Consider the following 24,587-nt stretch of genomic DNA (forward strand, 5'->3'; position numbering starts at 1 on the left):
TTGAAATGCATTCTTGGAATAGATTATCGATCTAACATAACCACACAACCGATTCTTCTCTATTTTCTCACTTCAGAATGAGTTCTAGACCCAGAATCTATTACAAGAATTCATGCCAAACACAGTCTAAATCTACTTATGATAATAATGCCAATCAATTTAGAATATCAACAATTTACATGTAACTTGAAATTACATATTGGATTCGGCACAAACAAACAAAGCTGAAGAAGAACAAGAAACCATTTTATATATAGTAAAAAGTTTGGATGGTAGTCTTCCCTAAGAACAAAAGGAAGGGGGGTGGGGGGGGGGGGGGCGCAATTAATTAACTCTCCCCACATTTAGACCAATCAACAACACTTACAATGGAAATTAAATTTGACCCTACAATGTGATGGAACGAAAAATGGAGATATTAAGTATACATAAATAAGAATATATCCCTTATATGACTTCATACTACCCCGAGATGGAGGGAACAGGGCTAGCCCATAAAAAAGATGAACTGGTAGAATCCCCATTCAAGTCATTACCTGCGAGTGCACACCTTAACAGACACAGGCGGTGATTCAACGGAGGACAGAAGCCAGACTGAATCTCACGATTAATAGAGCAGACAATTTTAACTGATAGCTTAATAAATCCACTTCCCCTCAGCCTACTGGTTCAATTCTTTCTTTGCCGTTCAGTTGGTGGGCTGCTGCTGTTTCTGGGTCTGTGGCTGTGCCTGATTTTGCTGATGCGGTGGCTGTTGATTATGCTGCTGTTGCTGCTGCTGCAACTGATAAAGGTTGAGCTGCTGATTCTGGAATTGGAATATCTGAGGATTTACAGATAACTGCTGAGGCAAGCAATTAGAAGGATGAACCTCCCCACCCAATTCTGCAGTAGCCAACTTCAGGCGCTGAACTTCCGTAGTCAATGTCTCGTTCAGGGCTGCCATGTTTTCAAACAGTTTAAAACTTCCTTTTTTTTTTGAGCTAAACAAATCCGATCGCAGTGAATAGAAAGATATTACATGATGTCACTTGGAAAAAGTGAAGGGCTGACTGTGGTGCCAAGGACTGATATAAATGAAGCAATAACAGGAAAGACTAGAATTTATCAGAGCAATTACCAGAAACAGGAAGAAAAAAAAAAGTACACAGGGCAACAAAACAGAAATGAGATTCCAAGCATGTGTGTCAAGGACAATATTAACATCTTAACCACACATACACAAAGGAAAAAGTAAAGTAGAATCAGCAGGAACAAGCAGATATCAGATTCACTTCAAAGAAGAACAAATATTATTGAGCTCTCTTCCCATGGTTAGAATAAGAAAATATCAGAACGTACATAGATGTAATTGGAGGCATTACAACAAAGATTACAGGAAAGGAGGACAAAAACGATATAGGAAGGCAGAGAAAATGGTACAGAAGTTGACCTGGATGCAATTTAGGAAATTATAATGGACTTAAACTATTAGCCCGACTATGTAGACAGTATTTTTCCTTATTGTGATTAGGAAACTTACACGTAAAACTGTAGAGCTGAGAAAACCCACACCACACACAGACCCCCCCCCCCCAACACACACCCCACGAAAAACAAAAACAAAATCTATGGTGATGTAAAACCTGGCCAAATCTCTAATTAATCCACCAACAGTAACACAAACGAATGTGTGTACTCAAGTAGGTCATCAATACACCAAAGTCGTTTGATCAGTTTTGGATGTTGCAGTCTTGCAATGACTCATCTTTCTAGAGACAAGTCCAAGGGCCATCGATTTTTATCTACCATGCAGCCTACAGAAGATACCATGAACACATCTGGAGCCACATACAAAGGTCAGGCAGAAATAACATGTCACATTTCCAAAGGATCGGGACCTATACATATCAAAGCACACAGGGCAATGAAATCACTCAGGTAAGGCAGCACAACAGGCCACAGCATTATGATTATGCATATCATACCAGCATGTTCGGAACTATATCTAAATTCTTTGACTGTTCCAATGAAATCATTCATTCGTGATATTATAAATCTAATCTATCTCTCAAAAGGGACCGATAGCCACCCTTTTAGTCATGTGGAGGGCAGGGCTCCATAAACAACGGGTAGTACCAAATTTGGGTCCATCTCAACGTACACCCAGCAAATTTTCAGCTTTAAGCCTTTTTCACCAGTTAATTAATGTAATACTGATTTACAAGATTAAAACAGTACCAAAACAGAATCGAAAAACAGAGAACAAAATTCCTCCCAAAATTCAGGTTGAGTTCTGTTCTTAGGAAGGGGAATCTTCACTAAAAATTTCAGACTGATCCAACGAATGGATCTGGAAATATAAAGGAACCCTAGTGGTACTAGAAGAAGGGTAAATCTGTCAAATTATGATTAAAGAACACATTGCAGACTTAATAAAACCAACAGAATCAATATGCAGTATTAATTTCAAATCAATCAAACCAGCAGATAGGTTAAATCGATTCTCAGAATTAGGGTCCTTAAATGCAGCCCTACTTGGAATAGGACTGTATCAATTAAATAGCAGAATCTGAAATTGAAGACAGGATATGATAGTAAATAATGTCAACAGAATATTCCTGAAATCAGAAGTGAAATCAGCCACATACAACTCTCAAAATCAAGCAATTCTAGTAAGAATAGGACTGCAGTAACTAGCCACCAGATTCAGGTTCTGAAAAAAGATTATGAGAGACAATAATGTCGAGGAGAGAATCATAAATCAGAACAGAGATCAGACTATAGACTCTGTGATGCAGACCGCTCAACAATAATTTGTCCCCCCATTGAACCAATATTTTTGGAGATATTCCTCAGATTTAGTGGGTCTCATGGTCAGTTACGTGGAGATAACCTTTGAAAGCAAGTGACCGCCTAAGTGGGTCCCATGGCCAGCTCGCATGAAAGAGGATATGGATGAGAATTGTCAGCTTCATTAATCATAGAGTTTAGGGAGATTTTAAGCTATTGCTTGGAGGACTTGTTAGGATTAGTTTTAGATAGATATTTGTTTCTATTTAGGTTTAATTTCAGTTATTTAACAACAGCTGCCTAGCGCAGCTGGTGAGCTGTGGTGCGCTTCATGCCCATGCTCACAAGGAGGTCTCGAGTTCGAGTCTCTTGGCTGTTACCTTCCCGGCTTCCCCCTCTCCAGCCCCCCCCCACCTTTAAAGAAATATATATATATAAGCTCCCAATTCCCAAAAAAAATCAGTTATTTGATGTAATTAGAGATGGAGACAATTTAGGAATTAGTTGCTGATACATCCAAAAATAACCAACCACCAAGCAGGAGACACGTGGCAGAATCTTATTGGCCTACCAGAAGGAAGGACAGCATGACATGTAAGCACAATGATTCCCTTGAGGGCCAAGAAACTGACTCGTGACACGTCCCAAGCACAGTTGGAATCATCCATCGCGCTAGAGGAGATTCCGTTCCCCACTAGCCCCACTAGGGTACATGCCCCCTGATCACACTTATCTGTGCTCCGAACTGACTTAGGCATCGGAGAGTCCCCCCTCGGAGTCCACTTCGGGCCTCTTCTGTGTCCATCTCCCTTTTGCAGATCATCCACATCACCAGGAGACTTTTCAGCAGCAACAGTTTCCAATTAATATTTAGAGTTTTATTTGTTTCTGGAAACTGCTTAGGATGAATTTGATTGGTTTATAAATAAAAGGAAAGGCTGAAACAAACCAAGTCAAGTTTGAGAAAAAAGAATGAGTTTCGTTAAAACGATCTTGTGAGATACCCAAGGGAGAGAGTGAGAGGCTAAATAAAATTTATCTAATCCATTTCTATCTTCTCTATTTTCCGTTTTATTTTTCAATCAATCTGTGTGGAAATCTGAAGATTATTCAAAGGAGTAAATCTGCTGCTGAACAAGGTGATTGATCTCCTATTCTGTCCAACAATTGAATATCAACTTTTGAGGATCAATTCTACACCTAATTGGAAGATATGAGCCATCGAAGCACCTTAAAGTCTATTCTGGATGTCTTAGATTTTACCCTATTTTCTGCCATATCAGATTTGGTTATGAAAAATTTCTGTAATTTGTTACTTATTTCTGAATTTATTGATCGTGTTTAAGATTCTGCCTGGGGTTAGGTCATTTGTGATCCAACTCTACATTACTCAAGGTGTTTGGTTGGATCAAACACCAGTCAAACCTTAATCACACACAAGGATAGAGCATACCACGAGGAAACACTTGATAACAATTAAAATAAAGAAATAAAGACATGTACTTAACTAATTCTGTATGGCCAGCCTCTACCCATATTATAGGCCCATAAAAGTGACCCATTACAATGAAAACCCACTTGATCAAAGGCCCAACACATATATACTCAAGGTGTTTGGTCCAATCAAAACACCAGTCAAACCTTAATCACACACAAGGAAAGAGCATACCACGAGGAAACACTTAATCACAATTAAAATAAAGAAATAAAGACATGTACTTAACTAATTCTGTATGGCCAGCCTCTACCCATATTATAGGCCCATAAAAGTGACCCATTACAATGAAAGCCCACTGGATCAAAGACCCAACACATATATAACCCAACCCGAAGCTTATTTCTAATAAAATAAGCCCATTTAAATGATTTTTCTGCATCACTAATACTCCTAACACATTCAAGTTTTCAACAGTTTTTCAAAGCTTTATATCTCCAAAGTGGATAATGGGTGGTCTGAAACTTATCTAATAGATAGATGGTACCATAGTAACATAGACAACATGTCCACAAAATTTGAGCTCAAAAAGCTAGTGTAGTATATGCTATGGAAGTTAAGGGAAGCTTCTTTTAACCGGACAACGTAAAGACATTGTTCTATTCTTATTATTATTATCATCATCTTCACCATCATCATTATTATTTTTTGAACATATTTTTCATAAATAAACTGCTTTATAAAAAATTGGGAAGGCCTTGCTGAGGCACTCATTGGATTTTGACTTTTCAAAATTGTCAGTTGCCTTTCTTTGCTTCACCAGTTCATCAATCTTATCAAAGTCCTTTCACCAAGTGTAAATGAAGATGGGCCAAAGTCTAAGTACTAGACATCATAAGGACAAGCAATTCTATTTTCAAACAAATAAGTGAATTTAAGTAGCCAAGGCAATAAACCATCAACAAAAGACTACATGAAAGATCTAATGTGACGGATACACCAATTGACAGGAACATAATGAATATGTCAGCCATACTTATGTAAGCAGTATGTAAACAGTATAAGCATACTTGCAGCGCACAGATTCAAGTATAAATGTTTCTGCCCATTAGCACATGATACATGATAATCAATGATATCAATCATGTAATAAGACGGGGCAAACGATTAAAGAGGACAAAAAAGATGCATACCATCTCTGAGTTGAGCCTGTTGTTCCATGGCTTGAAGACGGAACTTCAACTCATTGTTCTGGCTTGTAAGCCCAGCAGAATCCCTCTGAAAAACACAAGAGAAACCATTAGTCAAGTCTTCTTTTTCTTCTTTTTGTTTTGGGAAATGGAATTTCAGTCCGAGTCATTTTAACTGAAAATTAAACAGGAAAAACTTAGCATGCCAGGTTCCAACCTGTAACAGAGTCAACTGTGCAGACAATGTGGTGGCTTCTGTCTGCAGAGTTTGCACCTTGTGTTCCAGTTCTGAGATGTATCGCATTTTCCTCTCCTTGGACCGAGCAGCGGATTGTCGATTTGCCAAAATCCTGGGATGAACAGATGAAGCATTAGGGGACATATTATTTCTTGACCAATAACAACTTTGACTATCTAATAGATTTTGAAGATTTCAACACCTTTTGGCACGTTTGGGGTCTGACAATGCAATCTCAGCAAGTTTTTCATTGGCCATAATCTTCTTCAGCTCAGCCCCACTGAACTCGCCATTACCAAAATCTGAACTGAATGTAGAGTTCCCGTCCATTGAATTGCTGTGTGAGTGTTGAACTGCCAGGTTTCCAGAGGAAGGTGGTAATTTTGGCGACTCATCGCCGAAGCTATGCATCTTTCCCATGAAGCTATCCATAGAAACACTTCTATGGTGACGGGTGGTCGGAGCAATGTCCCCCCCTGCACTCCTTTTGGTCCCTTCCTTCCTCTCAGTAGAGGAACTTGGGTTCGGGCGACTCATGCTGTTGCTGCTCTCATTTATGCTGCTTTCTGCTTCATTATCACTGCTATCAGCCCCATTCGTTTTTGTGCCACTTGCTCTGCTATCTAAATCCTCGCGGTTCTCATGACGGTGTTTGTCCTCAGTTCCAGATGAATTCAGCGAATCCATGTTGTCCCAGTTCATGTAAGCGGACAAAAAGTCATCTACAACTTCACCTTCGGATTTTCTCTCCCCCATTCCTTCTGCATTACTATCACCATCTCTATCCCAGTCCGATTCCCGTTTCACCAACTGAACCGGATTAATCATTCCCGAATTCTCTCTTGACGCTGTTGATCGGTCCAAAACACCAGCCTGACCCCTAAGCGGGATGAATGGAGGCGAAGATTGGACCATTGTATTGAACCCAAATGGAATATCACTGCTAGAGCGTCTGTGCGCTTTACGAGGGGGAAGGCTCTCACTGACACGGCCAGAATTACATCTCGTGAAAGGTGATGGAGGAGGGTGTGCTTGTGACTGGGAGCTCCCATCTCGGTCTTCCATTGAAACATCAGCAGAAACTGTGTCAGATAGCGATTGTGATGAGGAGTCACGGTAAGGTGAAGGGCTCAGGGGAGGTAAGTTATCGAGAGAGAAAAATGCTGGTTGTGACAGAGATCTTGAATGGGAAGGACCGCTAAAATTCTGAGAACCCAGTTGCTGAGTAGCTGTTCGAGAGACTGGGATCTGTGCATAGGGAGAGACGGGAGGGAAGTGCGGGTGTGATGGAGGTATACCAGGCCTCTTATTGTTATCCGGACTGAAATTCTGCGAGAAATGTCTGAGCGGAGCAGGAACCATGTTAGTGTTCAAATGGGGAAGGTCGAATCGTTTGGTCGACAATGGTTGTTTCGGTAGAGAAGACGAAGTCCCAAACGACGACTGAAGTCTCTGCATCACATCATTGCGAGCTTCTTCTGTTTCTTTCATTTCCTCGTACACGCTACTTTGGAGCTCTCCAAGTCAATTGGTCAAAACCTAACGAAAAAACGAATGATCAAACCCAAAAACATCGAAAACCAGAACAAAACAGAATGTCGAACAGTCCGTACCTTACCACCATTACAAAAGCTTAACCAGAGCAATGCTGGTTGATCGACGAAACTACCACTAAATTCTCCGCCGGATTTTAGCAGCGATTCGTCTGTGAATCTAAAACACAAAAAATCCGTCAAAACAGAATAAATAGAATCACTATAAGTTCATCTACGGAATGGATGAAGTCACCCGCACGCGGACACACGAAGAACTCTCTTTGCCTTTCTTCCGACCGTCGGAGACTAGTACTCTCTCTCTCTCTCTCTCTCTCTCTCTCTCTCTCTCTCACAATTCTAAATTCTTAATTCGGCGTGAATTTAAGGAGGGTTTCATTTAACATCAATTTTGAATTTGCATTTGAAGTGAATTTGAATTTCATTCCGACTGGTCATTTCTTTTGTTCTCACGAACTTGCCTCAATCACTCCTCGATCTCCGCAGGTGATCCAGGCTGCAAGTTTCCATGTATTACAGTATTAGTCTTAAAACGCCTTCACCTTTTATTGAAATGACATATGTATCTTTATTTCGATTACTACGATGCTAGAGTACAATTTCTCAATCAACAATCAAAGGGAAGAAATTGAATCGTCCAATGGGGATGGATTTTAATGAGAAGAGAGATTGTGAAATCCATAGATGAAATGAGTTGAGATCCCATTCCCGTACGCTTGCGAGGCGCATAGATGGATCTAGATCTTTTACTGTCGAGCTATTAGGTAGGACAAAACTGCCGAGACACAGCAAGGTGGAGAATGACCACCTTACCTTTGTCGAGCACCTTGCCCAAACAGGGGTAAGGCGGTCATTCACCGCTTCACTGTGTCTTGACAGCACGGTCTTGTCGAACAGCTCGGCAATAGAGGATCCAAACTATGCCATAGATGCATTCACCTGTACAAAAATGGGATCCTGTCTCAAGAGAGCTTGCGCAAAACCTGCACATTGATATCGTGACAATTCTTTTTCCCTTCATTTCTTTCCTTTATAATTGTTATAGGGGATATAGTTTTCTTAAAAGTGATCTACATAAGCACTCCCATGTATCTATCTTTCTTCTTTTCCAAACAAAATAGTAGAGATCTTTTCATACGGGGAGGAAAGAGAGACTCTCGCATGATATTTCCCTTATTATGGAGATAGTTCCCCACATTGGATTCCTCAAGTATAGCGCCACATCAATGGTGGGATAAAAAATGATATTATTCATATGGGTCTACAAAATCCAGGGAAGAATGAGAAGAAAATAAATATGGGAAATTTTTTTCCCAATTTGGAGCATTGTTTTGTGCCTAAGAGCACACGGGGGCGCAGTCACATGGGGTGGGGGCATCGTGTTCGTTTCGATCATTAGGGGGCAAAGTGGTCCTTTCGCCCACCCCATGTGTTTAAATGCATCCAACGTACCTAGAGAACATTTTCCCTCACAATTTTTATTGAATCTTTTTAGATAATCGATATTATATTAAAATCCTCTCCAATTCCCTAATAAAAGTGTTTGGGGCTGAGATCTCAAATTTGATAGGGTACTAAGGTTCATAAAGTTTGAGAAAATTGTTTTTTTTTTTGGTAAATGTATGAGCAAATTGTTTATATTCTTTTGGGACATGCATTTGACTGATCTACAAAATACATCAAATATTTATTACATGATAACTTTGTCGGGCCCTTTTTAGTAGATAGATAGACCCCAAAATACCCTACATATATGTATACTTTCAATCAAATTGGAAAGACCAAGCGGCAAAGTAAACCATTAAAACGTGTAGGACCATGAAGAGAATGCATGGAACTATAAGGGGAATCATGGACGTACATGAGAGAGCTAGTTATGCCATTACATGGGAGGGTAAATGATTGAATTAAAATTTAAATTTGAGAAATAACTAATTTAAACTTCTACATGTCTATTTAAGATGGTGAGATTTTTCCTTCAGCATGGGTAAGGAAAACCATGATCAGACAGATACATATACTTCCCTTACAAAACCATAGCTCAAAAATGCTCATACCCTCGTTATGATCCTCATCCAACCCCATTAGTACCTACGGTGAAAGAATATCTCATTTATCTAACAACTAAAAAAATAAAAAAAAAAGAATGTTAACCGGTTGCATCGTTCTTACGCACACATGGACTCATGAATGTACAAAAATATAGTTCAGCCCCAGTGACCTAAATAACTAATAAATTCCATCAATTAAATCGTCCTGACTCAGTTCTTGTCGACCCCTGTATTGGGATTGAGCTCCTCTCCCACGCAGCACGGTGTGCAACGCACATCGGGCGGCTAGGGAGGCCTCGATCCACACGCCAATGCACAGGGATGTGTGCTACCGTGTGGATCAGAGCTCCCCAGTTGCACAATGTGCACTGCACGTTGTGCCACGCACAAGTGCGTTGGAGAGTAGGGGTGTAAATGAATAGCCAAAATCCATTTTCGTATCCGTTTAGCATTATCTGAATTCATCCAAAAGCTAAACGAATGCGGATACGGATAAACTATATGTTAGAAATCTGAACAAAAAAGGAGAGGACAGAAAGAAGGCCTGAGTCGAACGAAATCGTTCTGTCCTTAAGACAGTATTTGCACCCTCCTAATCCTGCAAAGGGTTGCAGCAAACCTGCCTCCCAAGATAAATCAGGCGGACTGTTACTGGTTGCAGGGACAGTAACACTGTGAAGCTATCAGAGATTTTTTGATCATCCGGACTGAGAGAATTCGTGGCCCATTTATAGGCCCACAAGGCCTGTTCGGATGGGTCACACCTATTAAGGCCTGTTCGGATGGGTCACACCCATTGGCTCATATGGCTTGATCTGACAGGTCATGACTATTGGGCTGAGCTCCCTTGGCTGTTCGTGTGGGCTGCAACTCTTGGGGTCAATGTTAAACCAAGGGTTGCACTCCCTCTTTGATCAGCCACCGATCCAACGGTCGGATCGATCCTAAGCACCCTTTGATCAGACACCGTCGATCCCGAAAAGATTAAGGCGACATACTGCGACGATACGCACGTGCGAAGTGCAAAGTGCGCCATCAAAGCGTCACATTGCGCCTCATGCACGCGCACGCATACGTGCTCGAACGGGTACCATCCTCGCTCGCAAGTGCACCGTACAATCTCTTCTAGCATTACATGTGATAATAATAATTACTTACTACTAACACATATAAATCCAATGAGCTTTCCTTTCATAGCCGATGTGGGATTAAAAGTCCACATCAATATTTTGAAAAATTCCAACACTATAATTATCTGAAAAGCTATATTTACATGTAAACAGATAAAATATTCAATCTATATTTGTGTCCATATCCGTTTAGTATTATCCGAATTCACTCGATAGCTAATCGACTGTAGATACAAATATAGCACTATCCAAGTCAAATCCAATCCATTTACAACTAGAGAGGAGTCGGATCCCCGGTACTAGTCCGGGTGCTATGTGACTAGACAACAATCTCTTGCCCCAAAAAATAAACAATTGAATTTGTTAACATCATATTGAAAATAAGGACGTTTGCTTTATAGGTTGGTGAACCCTGACATTACACATTGTAGAGAGTGGCAGAAAGATTGAGATTGTCCCATCACTTTTTTAACCTGTTTCCTTGTACTCAAAATTCCTATTTGGTGTACTCACGTAGTCCTTTTTTTTTTGGTTTCCTTGTAAAAACAGTGTACTCATGTACCCATGTTACGTGTCTAGAGAAAAATAGTAAACTAAGTTGAAACGATCTAGTTGGGTACTTGGCAAGTACAAAAATAAGTTGAGTAACCCTCTTTGGTAAACAATCACTTGCTTTCTAACTTCACCAAAAGACGAACTTTAATCCGCCACTGTAACTGCAGCGTTGCTGTATTTATCGTGCGATGCTTCAAGTACCATGTATGCATAATACGTTCTACATGATACACATGACATCTACAATGTTGCATGATGAATACAACAACGCTGCAGTTATTAGATAAAAATCCACCAAAAGACTATTTATCACCTTCAATTTCTTCAATTCTTCTAATAGAGGGGAGTAGACCCCATCTTGGGCATTGTTTTCAGGTAGGGATAGGATGGTCATTTCAACGTCATGTGAGGAACTAGAGGAATTGAAAAGAACAACGAATCGGAAGGGATAACGATTCAGAATAATGTTTCAAACAAATACTCTAAAAACAACTATTTCACATTCTCGGATAATAAAAATAAGAGACTATTTTATCATCCAAGAATGTAAAATCGACTTGAAATGCTTTCCAAGAATGCATACTAAACACTGCCTAAGTAAATAATTTAAAAGAATCATTTCTACAAATTGTGTAGCCAAATTTTAAGATAGAACCAATAGATCAGACAATAGGCGTAACTTATTCAACAAGTAAACAATTTAGAAGACACGCAAATACAATTGCTTAACTAAATAAATGGAAAAACTTTCCCACTAGAATACTATTTCTCTCACAAAGAATTTTTTATTATTTTTTACTCTAATCTTGTGGGACCCAAGTGAATGATTTTGTTATCTACACAACCGTTGGCGTGGTGTCCATATTCTTCCCCTCAATGGCATCGTGGAGAACTCTCTCCCTTAAATGAATACTTCTAGTCAAATCTCTTAGTTCTTTATAGATATGATATGGTTCCAAAAGTTTGAGTAAAATTTTGTTTTTCTTATAAATATTTTGTCGGTTGCTATCTAGTCTTAACTACCTCCATTAATTTAATTTTTTCCTTTTTGATTTCTTTACTAAATTACTATAATTTTTAGTCAACATAATGAAATCCCATAAACCAATATATGTCACAATTGTAGCAAGATTGTTTTAGAATTACAAATCATTTCGATGCATAATTGTTCATTTCCTCAAAAAGATGTGGGATGAAGAGGAAAATATGAACATACATTACAATGAAATGCAAGCCATGTAGTTGATTTTTTCCTACCCACACCCTCTCCAAAAGTTTTCTAAAATGACGGAGAAGGGTACTCGATCATTCTTTTTCTCTCTCTCATAAAATGATCTCTCTGCCCTCCTATGTATGAAACCGTTCTATTATGTTAAAGAATTACATAGTTGCAGGATAATGTGTTTGCAATGGTTTCATGGTTGGTCCAATAGCTTGGCCTTCCATCTAAGGCAGCAAGTGACAACTCAACTTTAATCATAAACCTTGTATAAGTCCAAAGCAAATTGGAGACTTCTATGGATCAAGGGCTTTGAAGGGTTATTCATCAAAGACCAGAAGAAGACTTCTCTAGACTTAGGATTTTATCTTATAATTGTGAATCATGTAAATCCTATGTAAGATGTTCACACTGCACACTTTGGACACCATAACCAAAAGATCTAAAATGAACATTATTGGCATAGCTTTATGGGTTCTTTTGGTACTTTGCCTTGGGAAAATCTTTAACTTGTGTAGGTGGTTTTTGACTTAAAAGTCATGCTCATATTATGGCAGATCAGTTTCCAACCGGTTGGTTTGTCGCAAAAGCCCTCAATCTCCGGTCTGAAGAATCGACCTATCAGTTACAATCGGTCGGAAAGATCCAAGAGGATGCTTGCACAACAATCTATGCAAGCGATCGGAAGCTTGTGCACCGGCCTGCCGGCAACCGAGCGGTTGCCAACAACGGTGGAAAAAAAAAAATGGCTATATTTGACCGACGGTCACTTTGAAGTGGCAGCTGGTTGGGCAGTTATTTGCTTGTTAGTCCTCATTTTGACCATAAATTTTGAGCCCCATTGAAGTGCTATTTAAGGAGGATGCAGGAGCAAGTCTCTTTTGTGTCCATCTGGTGAGAATCATTATTGTGTTCTATATTTGTACACCTACCTAATTATTGGTTTTTAACATTGTGTTTTGAATTGTTGTATCTTGGCTATTGAGCCCTTTCATTTTCTGTTGTTGGGTTGTAAGTGATGAGCCTAGTAACACCATTAGTTTATTTTTTGGGTAATAAACCACTAGGTTTAAGTGTTGCGCTTGAAACACTTGTTGTATGAGAGTTTGAGTTATTGGCATTCAAGTGTAAAAGATCAATTGGGAAAGAAGTAAACAAGTTGCTGAACCACTACAAATCTTTGTATCTTAATTGTCTCCCATCTTTTTACAAATTTCATTTGCGCACTCTATTTTACATCATCTCTCCCTTTGAATCATATTTTCTTTGCATATATTCAACTTGCAAAAAAATTTTAGTAACCCATTTCAATCCCCGGTTTCCTTCCCCCTCCTCCCTCTTTTGTTACTATGAGTTGAACTAGTTGCACCTCGGGGTGTCTATGCCTCCTGTTCAGAAAACTCTCTCCATTTTTTAAAATTGAAAGTTGAAAGAACTGATTTTTTATTTTTTTTTTAACAAAATAGAGCATAGAATAGCACAATGAGTGATTCTCATATGAACCTTAGAAGAACGAGTTTTCAAATCTCATCTATCAGCAAGATTAGTTCAACAAATGGATAACCATGAAAGAACGAATCACATCATAAAGAAGAAAAAAAAGGAATGCCACCCGGTCCTGCATCTGGGCATGTACCTGCACCAGACACAAGCGAGTGCAAAATGACCGACATGTCCCCATGAAAAGGTAGGATATGCAGGTCATTTCATGCCTGACTGTGTTTGGCTGCAAGTACACACCTAGACACACGATTGAGTGGCATTCTTTCTCCCTAAAGAAAATAATTAAAAAAAAGATTTGGCATGGGTCATCCAATGGAGCCATATGTGGGTCAAAAGATGAACACAAAAACCCCGGTTTCTTGTGTATAGTTTTGGTCCACGAAACCACCAAGATTTGATCAACAAATGGATAAACATGAAAGAATGAATCACATCATAAAGAAAATAATTAAAAGAAGATTTGGCATGGGTCATTCAATGGAGCCATATGTGGGTCAAAAGGTGAACACAAAAAACCCGGTTTCTTGTGTGTAGTTTTGGTCTACGAAACCACCCTATGAACTCCACCCACCATAAGGATATAGAGGGTTGCGCTTAAGTTGGCTAAATCTCTCGTTGTCTTTGAAGCATGTGAAACACATACTAAATGCGAGAAAATTTGATACACATACCAAAAGTGTTAGACTAATGCTTAAGTTGGTTATTCTCCAAAAGCTCTCCACTGCAATAGTGAAGGACCCAAAAAAAAGTCAATTAAACATGCAATCAAAAGTTTTGTTTTTTAATTTGTAATCTTATTTTTTTATCCTTTTAGTATGACATGTTTTTTTTTTAAATGATAAATCATATAGTTTCATACGTATGTATACTTGAAAAATGTGCAAAATAGGATATTGTTTGATAATGACATAATGATAAACACTTTCAAATTATTTCTAAAAACCTTTTCTACCCTCACTTAAAGAACTTATGAGAATAATACAAGGGGCAATCAAAAGAATGTGTCAAGTTCTAAATACACATATAGAGAATCTACTCTCTGTATGGTCGAACAGTGACTGACCCTACCAGTATGCACAGCCACAGGGCAGGCACATTGTTTCATTTAAACAATTCTATACATAAACGTTTTGCCATAGTGATGGTATTTGAACGTGAGTAGGAGGGGGGTCCAGGAGGTGTACTTAGGGGCAATCAAAAGAATGTGTCAAGTTCTAAATACACCTATAGAGGTGTAATTTAAATAGTCCTATACATAAATGGTGCAGATGAATAAATACAAAGGGCAATCAAAAGAATTTGCCAAGTCCTTGACTTTTTTTACTATATTCACATGTATGTAATGTGCATTGCTGGCACAATTAGTGATACCTTGCAAGTAGGTTGCAAGGAGAATAATTATTACCTTCAATTCGCGGGTACCTCCAATTCCTCTAATAGGGGGGGAGTGGACCCTACCTTAGGCAGTGTTTTCGGGCAGGGGATAGGGTGGTCACTTCCGCCCCCACGTGAGGAATTGAAAGAATTGGAGGGAACGGCAAATTGGAGGGGATAATGATTTGGAGGGCCCTAGAATGTCATGGGATAGATTCTCCTGCTTTATCAAGAAAATGGGGTGATTGGGGGAGGTCAAGGTTCAACTCTTCTATCTTCACCTTGTGCCTTGAGAAACCCCCAATCCTCCCTCCCCCATTTGTAACACTTGACAGATATGCAAATTGCTTAGGAAAACCCTAACCTCATAAGAAACCTAGCTCCAAAGCTTCATGAGTTCCAATTTGTGATATTTTTATTTGGACAAAGTTTTCCTTTCTTATAATCTTATTTAAGGGGATTCGTGATGCATAGAGTCGCAGTGCTTGTATTGGAATTGGAAGGAACATCAATCAAGTTATACAAGAAAGATACATTAATTCTGCAACTTTACCTCCCCTAATCCTTCCTCCTCAGGTGTTTACCAAAAAAATTCCTCACTCCTTCCCCGGATAAAGGCGAGATTTAATCCTTTTTCTTTGAAATTAGAGGAACCCCATTAGCACAAAACTCAATAAAATGGTCAATCTGTATCCAAATTTCGATGCAATGCTTTAGGGTTGAAATTTGCAGCAAGTCAGGTTCCAATTTAGTTGGAGTTGGGATTTGAGTAGAAGTTTCAAAAGACTCAAACGAAGCAAATTAAAATTGTTTTACGGATGAACTGAAACTAGAGCTCGAATCTGTGGCGTTTCTGACCTTTACTAGAAGGTATCTACAACCTAAAACGTAGAGAATAGAAGTCGAATTACCAAATGGTTAACGATCGCCGCTAAAAGGATTCCTTGACAATCCATTCATCTTCATTGTCCAAGTCCAAGCTACCATAACGCGTCGCCTCACTCTGCATTGTCTCCTTCCCTTCCTCCTCCTTGCCCTCATCAGCAATAGAAGCTGCTGAAGCTCCACACGAGTCTCCTGTTGTGCTATCCTGCACCAGATCCTTCGCCTGAGCCATTACGGTTTCCTTTGATGATGACTTCGTCAGTACCGCGCCTTCTTCAATTTCTTTTTCTACGTCAGGATCAGTATGAGTATCAGTACCATCATGATGCGCTTGCTCGTCAACTGCCAAAGTTAAGGCATTGCAATCTCTCCTTTCACTATCAACCATTTTGGGTTTCTCTGGTTGGGAGGGAGGAGAACATTGCTCCAGCTGTTCATGAGTCGACTCAGCTTGTTCCATCTCCAATATCTCTTCCTTCGTCTCTGTGTGCTGCTGCTGTTGCTGTTCTTGCTTGGAAGGTTTCCGTTGTTGATGGAGATGAGCGGTGGAGGTTTTGTAGAAGAGAAGGGCAAAGAAGACGCAAATGATCCATATAGAAAAGGGGAAAGCAATAATCACCGAAGCATAACAGACGGTCCAGTGGAAATCACGGTGGTATCGACCGTATAAGTACCATTCGCTTACCATGGCGAGGCCTAGGGAGAAGCTAGCGATGCTACTGATGATCAAGAGTCGCAAGATTCCTGGATTCGGTACTTGGAAGAAGAAATCGTGGAGACGAGACACCCGAGTCTGACTCTCTTGTGCTTGCGCTTCATCACTTCCATTCATGTTGATCAGATTCGCATTAGCAACAAGGGAGACCCAAATCTTTCAGATTAGCGGAAGGGCAAGAGAAGGATCCGATCTACAGAAGAGAAATGGACGGAAGCTCGATCGATAATTGGGTATTCGATTGCGTTTTTGCGATAGATGAGATCAAAGTAACAAACTCAAACAAGTTGGTAGGTATCCCAATTCCCAACTGTGAAGAGTCCAACAGACGCTGGGACTCGGGTCTACTCCTGCGGATGAGAGGGAAAAGGATTTAATTTGAACCAAAAGAAAGAGAGACAGAGAGACAGAGTGTGAGTGTGTGTGTGAAAGTGCAATTCGGCTTTCTAAGCAGGCCATGGTTCTCCCTTGTGGCATATTAGATATCACACGTGGCTGTAACTTTGTGTACAGGTGGACCCCCATCCCAAAACTCTGGTTTTTAGTCACACAAGCCCATTTTATACTTCCTCAAGCAGAATAGATATAACCCAAAAGATTACAAACACATCTCCTGCCATCATGTTCAATCTCTGTCAAATATGCACATTTAACTTGTAAGCTACTTGATGGTAATGTAGCGATTTGTCCCATGTTTGGCCCAATGGTGCTTGAGATCAAGGGGTGTAGACAAGTCATGGCCCTCCGAAGCCAAGCGGCTAAGCAATTTTGTAAAGACACTCCCGGTCATCTTACGTCCACCAACGCGGGCATGGCGCCTGTTAGGTAATGCAGGAAGTGGATACATAGACAAGGTAGTTGTGCAGCAGGCAGACTGCCAACCACCATTCCCCCATTTGTAGCACTGCTGGAGGACTCCAGTGCATGAGCAAACTGGCACTGGCATGGTTGAGTCGTCGAATGTGACCTGGTTCAATCCCAGGTCATGACCCTTCCAATCAGGCTTTAACAATACAATCTGTTTCTTCCGATCCTCAACTCCACCACCAATATCATGACCATTCCTCCATTCATGTGTCTTGGCAATAGTGACCTTGTTCAAGTCTTCACCCTTCTTAATACCCTTCCTCGGTGACTTTGATGACTCTTTCAATAACACAGTCTTGATTTCCTTCCGCATTCGCTTGGCACGCAGTGGCTTGACATCCTCAGAAGCAGCGGTTTCTGATACAGGTATGGCTTCAGCTACGTGATTCTGCCTTGCATGGTAAGGAGATTCTGCCAAGTGAGGTTGATGGTGATGGTGATGGCGCATGTGTTTTCTCCCACGCTGACCACTGCATCCTGGTGAACATGGTGCACCACTACCATTCATGACATTTTCCCGATATTCAAGAGCAGACAAGGCATTATCCCTTTCCATTATGGCACTGTTCCGCTCTGCAATCGCTGCATCTCTCTGCAAGATAGCCATGTCTCGTGCGGCCACAGCTACCTTTCTTTCAGCAATGGCCAAATTCCTTTCTTGGATTGCAGCATCCCTCTCAGCCACAATGGCCATCATCTGATGTTGGGGAATCATCCACTGCATTATCACATACAAGGATTGTGAGCAGAGAAAGAAAATTATGAAGAACAATGATTTTATTAACTTTTTTACACATGGTTCTGAGATAACACCAGTAACTAGGACTTTGTGCCTTCTCAACATAAACATTATGGAGATCGATACCTGTGAGTGAACTGCTTTGTATTGATCCGATTTTTGTCTTCCATTTTCACGTTGGCCACCATCACCCATTTTGCATTCACCTTTTGAAGTAATCATACGGATCAGTTTCTAGCCTCCACACTATGCTGAAAATCCAACTGATATTCCAAATCTTCTCTGGGGAAGAGGAAAACAGTAAAGCCATTAAAGCTGTCTTTAGCCGACTAGAAGGCACAGTTACATAATGGAGAACATTGGGAAGATGTTAGTTTTCTCAGGCAAGAAAAAACTCAATTTTGCACCCAATTGGTTGTCTATAACAGAAATGTGCACCTCAAAAGTTTTTTCTTTCTTCCTTACTTTTTAATTTCCTCTTTCCTGCCAATTCTATCATATTTGACCCTCTTCCTTAGGAAAATGTAAATTCTATTATGGGCAGTGGTAACAAGGGACAAAGCATCTCATTGAAATGTAAACTCTATGAGCAGCAGTAATAAGAGGAAGCCTCCCCTTCATTTTCCATCAGATTTTCAGACCATTTTCTAGACAACCAAATTCTATGAGTGGTGATACTTTCCATTTAGTTTACTAGACAATCAAATTCTATGAGTGGTGGTACTTTTTCCATCTAGTTTTTTAGCCAACAAATTTTCCATAGCAAAGCACACAGCTTTCTTTTTTACTTGTTTTGTTTTCTCACAACCCGTTTTATTTTCCAATCCACTCGTGGAGAACCACATAAAGCCTTACAAGCAATCAATAAGAAAGACAAACCAATTTTTTAATGAATAAAATAAGATAACAGATCATGAGCAACAACAGGAAAAAGACTGCACACCAATTTTTTGATGAATAAAAATAAGATTTCATTAAGAGTAAACAGAAAATTACAAACAGTCCTGGAAGAAATAATAGAACAGTAATAAAAGAGACACACCCCTTTAGAAGCCTCACATCTTGTCATCAAATATTACATGGCTGTCCCATCCCACCCAAACACCCACCAGAAGAAAAAGAATTACTTCCTATTAAAAAACAACACAATGAACAAAAATTAAACAAATTGCAGTCCAAAAGCCCCTCAAGTGCAGTGTTGGCATTGATGAAAATCTAAAAAGACACTAGAATATCATTTGACTAGGATGACATTCCTCAAACTGATATACACACGCAGACAGCAAAACCACGCCAAAAATAGTCACAGAGGCAGAGTCTTCCTGCATCACAGGGAGGTGACATTTCTAATCTTCTCGGCAGCATAAACCAATCAGAATCTTGCTATAAATCTTTTGTCCCAGAACAGAACAAGCATCCAGATACCATAAACTGCCACAAAGAAAAAATAAATTTCTAAATTAATCATGCATTCAAGAAATACTATCTTGATGATTACCCACTCAAAACACCGTTGAGCTCAACCCCAAGAGCTAACCTAAAGGCTAAAGCCATGGTAATTCAGTGCTAGCAATAATCAAGTTCAGATAATAAATAGATTAATAGGAAGGAATCTTTCTTGCTTTCAGTTCACCATCACTGAGGGTTGGGGGGAACCCTATGATATTACTCTCTCTCAGGTATCAACTGCATCTTCTCTATCTATATTGCTAAGTCTCAAAGCCTTAACTAACATCTATACCTGGCCTAAACGTAGATACGAAACTCGAACCTGTAAGATGAAGAAGTGACAAGAAGTTGTAATGTCATTAGGAATAGGGTGCACTGTCAAAGAACAAGTCTAAAAGTGAGGTTAAGACTGTGTATGCCCTGATTCAGAGGCAAGCCACAGCATAGTAGTAAAACAAACAAGGCAAGCCTTCAAGCAGATCACAGCTTGGAGAACAGCATACACTGCCCTGGAAGAATCAATGACTTTCAAGACTAAGACGATGACTTCAAGATAAACAGCAAAAAGCTCAACGCATAGCCAAACAAAGGTTGCAAAATGGAACCATTAAAATTTAAACCCGCTTCCAGTAAGGTTGGGAGACCATATCTGGTCCATTTGTGACTTTTTTTTTAGGGGTGAGGGGCAGGGGAGGAGGTAAGGGCAAGTACATAACTAGTAACTCTTTATTTACCCGAGCATTTGCCCTTGGACATGTCTATCACAAGCATGTGTGAATTTCTCAAAATACTTTAACCCTTCACATGCAACACCCATCATACACAAAGCTGGTCTTCTTTGGGAAGCATCAAACTGGAAACTCTTCTTTCTTTGGGCACCAAATTCGTTAAGTTGTTAAGGGCAGGAGCACCATAAGAAACTACACATTTACTGGATCACTTTCTCTTTGACAAGTCAAACACCCAGAATATTAGATCTTTTTTTAAGTTCTTTTTATTCTTCTTCTTTCCACAGAACATCGGAGAAGATGTTGACTTCCTAAAAATCATGCTAGGATTTTGATAATAATATCATTAGGCCAGTTGGCCTCAACAAACCCAGTATTAGAGATGCACAGTGCCATATGTATGGCCCAGAAACCCCATGGATGCCCACAGAACTCCACTAACCGAAATGCCCGTACACCAACCATGGACCATGAGAAATAACCCCTCCCCAGAGTTGCCCTTGACAACAGACTGCACCAATTAACCAAGCATCTTGGATGAGTTCATTTTTCGTACTCTTGTTAACTGAGCAGCACAACTTCGAGGACTGGGATCCCTCAGCATTGATGGCCAAACACTTGACCAAAAACAGATCTTCTTAACCTATCACAACAGAGATGGCAATGCATTGCCCCTTAACTTGCTCCATTCCCCTCTGCTCCCAGGTGATTAACTGGCACCAGGAAAAACGTTCACCAATTTTCTACAAATGGCAAATTTGCAGTGTAGAAAGTTAGAACTTGATGGCGGCACAAAGCCAGAACACGACAAATTAATGGAAATTTCCAATCTGGACTGGGTTCAACCAGATCTAAATTTGAACCATGTATGTAGTCTTCAAGGCATGGAACTTTCTCTTCAAAGAACTCTAGTGGCATGACGATCTCTGGTAGCTTCCTTTTTCTTTTCTAAATAAGAAAGGCCTAACCCAATCCTTAACTAATAAGGTATCCTAAATTGACTAGGAAAATCAAATAATAAAGAAAACAGACTCAAAATAGGACTATAACTAAACTAATGAAGCAAATTCCGTTTTCCTACTTTCTACCCATACTTTAGGCTCATTAAATTGGCCAATTACAAAGTAAACCCATGGGATCAAAAGCCCAACACATACATAACCCAACCTAAGGCTTATTCCCAATAAAATAAACCCTCTAAGTGACTTATCTGCATCATTTATGATATGATGATTTGGAAGTTCCAGAACCTACATTTCTTTGTCAGTTCAAATAATGTACAGATTTACTTATCTTTGTTTGTAATACATCTGTTAAATGGGTCCAACAGTCGGTGTCTAACGCAAGAGAAACTTGAGAATTATATTTGAAATGTTTATCTGAGTCTTCAGAGTAGTTCTGTGGAGTCTTTATTATATTTCTTGGCCAACAAAATAACTTAGAAGTTGATTCCACTGAAGTTAAAAATGTTGTGCAATTGGGAGAAGTTTTGGGTTGGCCAATCACCACAGCAATTAAGAAAATTTACACTGTATTGTGAGAAAAAACTTTTACATGGAATAAAAATTTTAATTAGATGCAAACCTAGTTCCCTCCCTGTGTTAGTAAAGAACAAAACTTGGAAGGCAGAGACCTTCCCCTGTAACTTATCGGGATCTGATTTAAGATCTAGGATAAGACATAAAATGTACAGCATACAAATATATAAAACTAATAATATTTGTATCATTTTTTAGGGGATCACAGATTAGATAGTACTTTTGCATTGTATAATCAACTCAAAAGTAAATTATGTAAATCTAAGAAAAAAAAATAAGACATCTTGATCATGGTATTAGGTATCGGTATTGGCTGTGAAAGACGGTGTTTTTTGAATTTTCAGCAGATTCTGACCGATACTGTCCGATATGTGACCGACACTGGATCCAATACTGTGAACCAAATCCTTGATCATAGTTTTTTTCTTCTACCCCATTGTCCAAAACCGATTTTGCACAACTTTTCTAAAACCCCGAGCATGGGTTTAGTCATATTCGAAGCATGATGCTTGCTGCCAGCATCTTCATTATAGATTTGAAATGTTAGATTACCACTACGCCAGGAAACCTCATTAAACCTCATTAGAGGTCTTTCAGAAATGTCTGTATTAGTAATGGTGAAATACACATTTCAACACAACAACCAAACATGATAACTTCTAATGAACAAGTAGATTTCAAAATGCCTTAAGATGCGCAGAAACAATACTCGAAATGAAACTTTGCAGGAACGGAACAAACGAAGAAGATCAATAATAAGTAACTAAGAAAACCAGAAGCAGCTTAGAAAAAAATCAAGCTGAAGGCAAAGCATTTTCACCCACTAGATGATTACAAAATCAGTTCAACAAAACATGCAGGAGGAAGAAACCCGCCAATAATAAGCATATAAATCAAAGAGTCCTAAACCCATCAAAGCTAGGGTTTTTTAGAATGTAGAAGCGTCAATCTAAAGCAAAATAAAACACGAAAAAGCCACTGCGTACAAGAAAATGCTGGTATAATTTGCTCAGATGACATACTTCTCCCTACCAGCAAACAGAATCAACCCCATTGACAGAAGAAAAAACAGAGAAGATAAATAAAGGAAAAAGGGTGGTCGATCAAATGAGAGGAAAGGTTTTGAGAAATTTAAGGTTACCTCCAAAGTTGAGAGACGAAGTACACGAAATTTGTGGATATTAATCGAAAAAATAGCTTGTTTGATAATCTCTTTAAGGACGCGAAGCAATTTTTACGTCTCTCTACCACTGCTGCTACAGTTCTACTAAGGACTGAAGAATCCCTGCAATCCTTCTTCGAAAAAGTAGACAATAGAGTTCGGATATGGAATTAGGAGTTCTGATTTTGTACACCGCGATTTATCAGTTTAAAATGTGGTAGGATTCGCTGGTTCGGTGTCTCGTTGATCTCTTTTCCATTATTGGCGATTCAGATTTCAGACATCGTGATTGATGATTTCAGTCCCACCCAAACGAAAAGAATGCAATCGCCTTATCAGCCAATGATTTCATGCTTCCCAAGTCAGATACCGATCGTGTGGTAGCTGTGCAAAAATATACTACATATACTATCCTATATATGCAACTCTTTTATAGTAATAATATGTACGAATTGACTCAATGATCTAATTGAAAGTTGAATTCCAACCGAATATATATATATTTTTTGGGTAGATTAGTTTTCGAACGGATCCAGATAGCTGATTTTTTTTAATATGGATCATGAATATGAATCAAATGTGGATTTTCGAGTATCCATCTACATTCTTAGTAGAGATTGGAGAGTCGAGTTGTGAGTTTGGAGAGAAAAGTGTTGTAGTCTTAGTGTTTGAGTTGTACAATGAGGAATTGAAGAAGACAAAAATTTGAGAAAATGATAAGGTAGGGCTCAATCTACAACCCCACTAGGATTAGTGTTGAGGTGTCATATCTAAATTACATAGATGTCCAAATAATATTGTGGCAAAAGAATGCTATTTGGTCGCATGGCTCGAGTGAACACAAAAACGAACGAAAGTACCTCGTTGCCCCCATGGTAAGGTAGAAATCCCACCTAGGGCGATGCTTACGTGTGCGCTCCCATTGGTCTACGTGCGTACATGCTCTATAGGCCCAGACAATGATCTCTATGGGGGAGTTTGGCCCCTGTGTGCACCGAGGCTAATAGAAGTGCACACAACAATGTCAATAGGGTGGTCATTAACGCCATTCATGGGGGGCGAGGCGGTTATCTCACCCCCCCTCTATGTTTTGGCGCAAGGCGCACAATCCCCCACATAAAACTTCTTTTTTTTTTTTATTTAGTTTCTTGTTTAAGTACTTGTAATATACCTTAAATTGATAAAGGTATTTTAGCATTATAAAATAGTAGTTACAAAACTATTATTTAATCCATTCGAAAGCTAATTAGATGTGAATATAAATATTTCACTTCAAACAGACGGGATTAAAACGCGTCTACCGTTTTTTAAATTGAAAAAAAAAACAGTTTTGTAATAAAGTTTAAACTTAAGTAATGGGATCCAATTGGTTCTTACCATCAATAGATTAAACACTACTCATGCCCAAAACCCATAAAACATCGAAAGATACTTTTTATTGAGTCTTGGACTCTCTTTTTTAGTTTTAACAATTTTTATTCAAG

The 24,587-nt window shown here is 39.4% G+C and overlaps 3 protein-coding genes across 5 annotated transcripts; all 3 read right to left on the minus strand.

Annotated features, from left to right (window-relative positions):
- Positions 1-346: 346 nt before the first annotated feature.
- Positions 347-7,164, minus strand: LOC122662251 (bZIP transcription factor 29-like). The gene is made up of 4 exons (XM_043857834.1): positions 5,838-7,164; positions 5,615-5,747; positions 5,401-5,485; positions 347-939 (listed from the first exon to the last, which is right to left on the minus strand). Exons 1-4 carry the CDS (start codon positions 7,124-7,126, stop codon positions 689-691), a joined length of 1,758 nt encoding a protein of 585 aa, XP_043713769.1. The 5' UTR covers positions 7,127-7,164; the 3' UTR covers positions 347-688.
- An 8,633-nt stretch (positions 7,165-15,797) lies between these two features.
- Positions 15,798-16,317, minus strand: LOC122662572. Its single transcript, XM_043858238.1, has 2 exons — positions 15,971-16,317; positions 15,798-15,909 (listed from the first exon to the last, which is right to left on the minus strand). The coding sequence occupies exons 1-2, from the start codon at positions 16,291-16,293 to the stop codon at positions 15,822-15,824; spliced, it is 411 nt and encodes a 136-aa protein (XP_043714173.1). The 5' UTR covers positions 16,294-16,317; the 3' UTR covers positions 15,798-15,821.
- Positions 16,318-17,190: 873 nt separating this feature from the next.
- Positions 17,191-23,101, minus strand: LOC122662562 (protein BASIC PENTACYSTEINE6-like). Of its 3 annotated transcripts, none has more exons than XM_043858230.1 (3): positions 23,083-23,101; positions 18,353-18,472; positions 17,191-18,205 (listed from the first exon to the last, which is right to left on the minus strand). In XM_043858230.1, the coding sequence occupies exons 2-3, from the start codon at positions 18,446-18,448 to the stop codon at positions 17,282-17,284; spliced, it is 1,020 nt and encodes a 339-aa protein (XP_043714165.1). In that variant the 5' UTR covers positions 18,449-18,472; positions 23,083-23,101; the 3' UTR covers positions 17,191-17,281. The 3 variants fall into 3 exon arrangements, with proteins under 3 accessions (XP_043714165.1, XP_043714163.1, XP_043714164.1); XM_043858228.1 differs by lacking the exon at positions 23,083-23,101 and adding an exon at positions 19,269-19,333 and having other exon boundaries at positions 18,353-18,508; XM_043858229.1 differs by lacking the exon at positions 23,083-23,101 and adding an exon at positions 19,269-19,310 and having other exon boundaries at positions 18,353-18,474.
- Between the last annotated feature and the right edge of the window lie 1,486 nt (positions 23,102-24,587).

This window comes from Telopea speciosissima, chromosome 5 (genome assembly GCF_018873765.1).
Source record: "Telopea speciosissima isolate NSW1024214 ecotype Mountain lineage chromosome 5, Tspe_v1, whole genome shotgun sequence".
Lineage (NCBI taxonomy): Eukaryota > Viridiplantae > Streptophyta > Magnoliopsida > Proteales > Proteaceae > Telopea > Telopea speciosissima.

Excerpts from the sequence above, each read along its gene's own strand:
- LOC122662251 (XM_043857834.1), bottom strand. The coding sequence starts at position 7,126 with ATGAAAGAAACAGAAGAAGCTCGCAATGATGTGATGCAGAGACTTCAG. Across the intron at positions 5,486-5,614 it reads CACAGTTGACTCTGTTACAG|AGGGATTCTGCTGGGCTTAC; the intron begins GTTGGAACCTGG and ends TGTGTTTTTCAG. Across the intron at positions 940-5,400 it reads ACAGGCTCAACTCAGAGATG|CCCTGAACGAGACATTGACT; the intron begins GTATGCATCTTT and ends AAAACATGGCAG.
- LOC122662572 (XM_043858238.1), bottom strand. The coding sequence starts at position 16,293 with ATGGTTGATAGTGAAAGGAGAGATTGCAATGCCTTAACTTTGGCAGTT. Across the intron at positions 15,910-15,970 it reads GACAATGAAGATGAATGGAT|CGTTTTAGGTTGTAGATACC; the intron begins TGTCAAGGAATC and ends TTCTATTCTCTA.
- LOC122662562 (XM_043858230.1), bottom strand. The coding sequence starts at position 18,448 with ATGATTACTTCAAAAGGTGAATGCAAAATGGGTGATGGTGGCCAACGT. Across the intron at positions 18,206-18,352 it reads ACAAAGCAGTTCACTCACAG|TGGATGATTCCCCAACATCA; the intron begins GTATCGATCTCC and ends GTGATAATGCAG.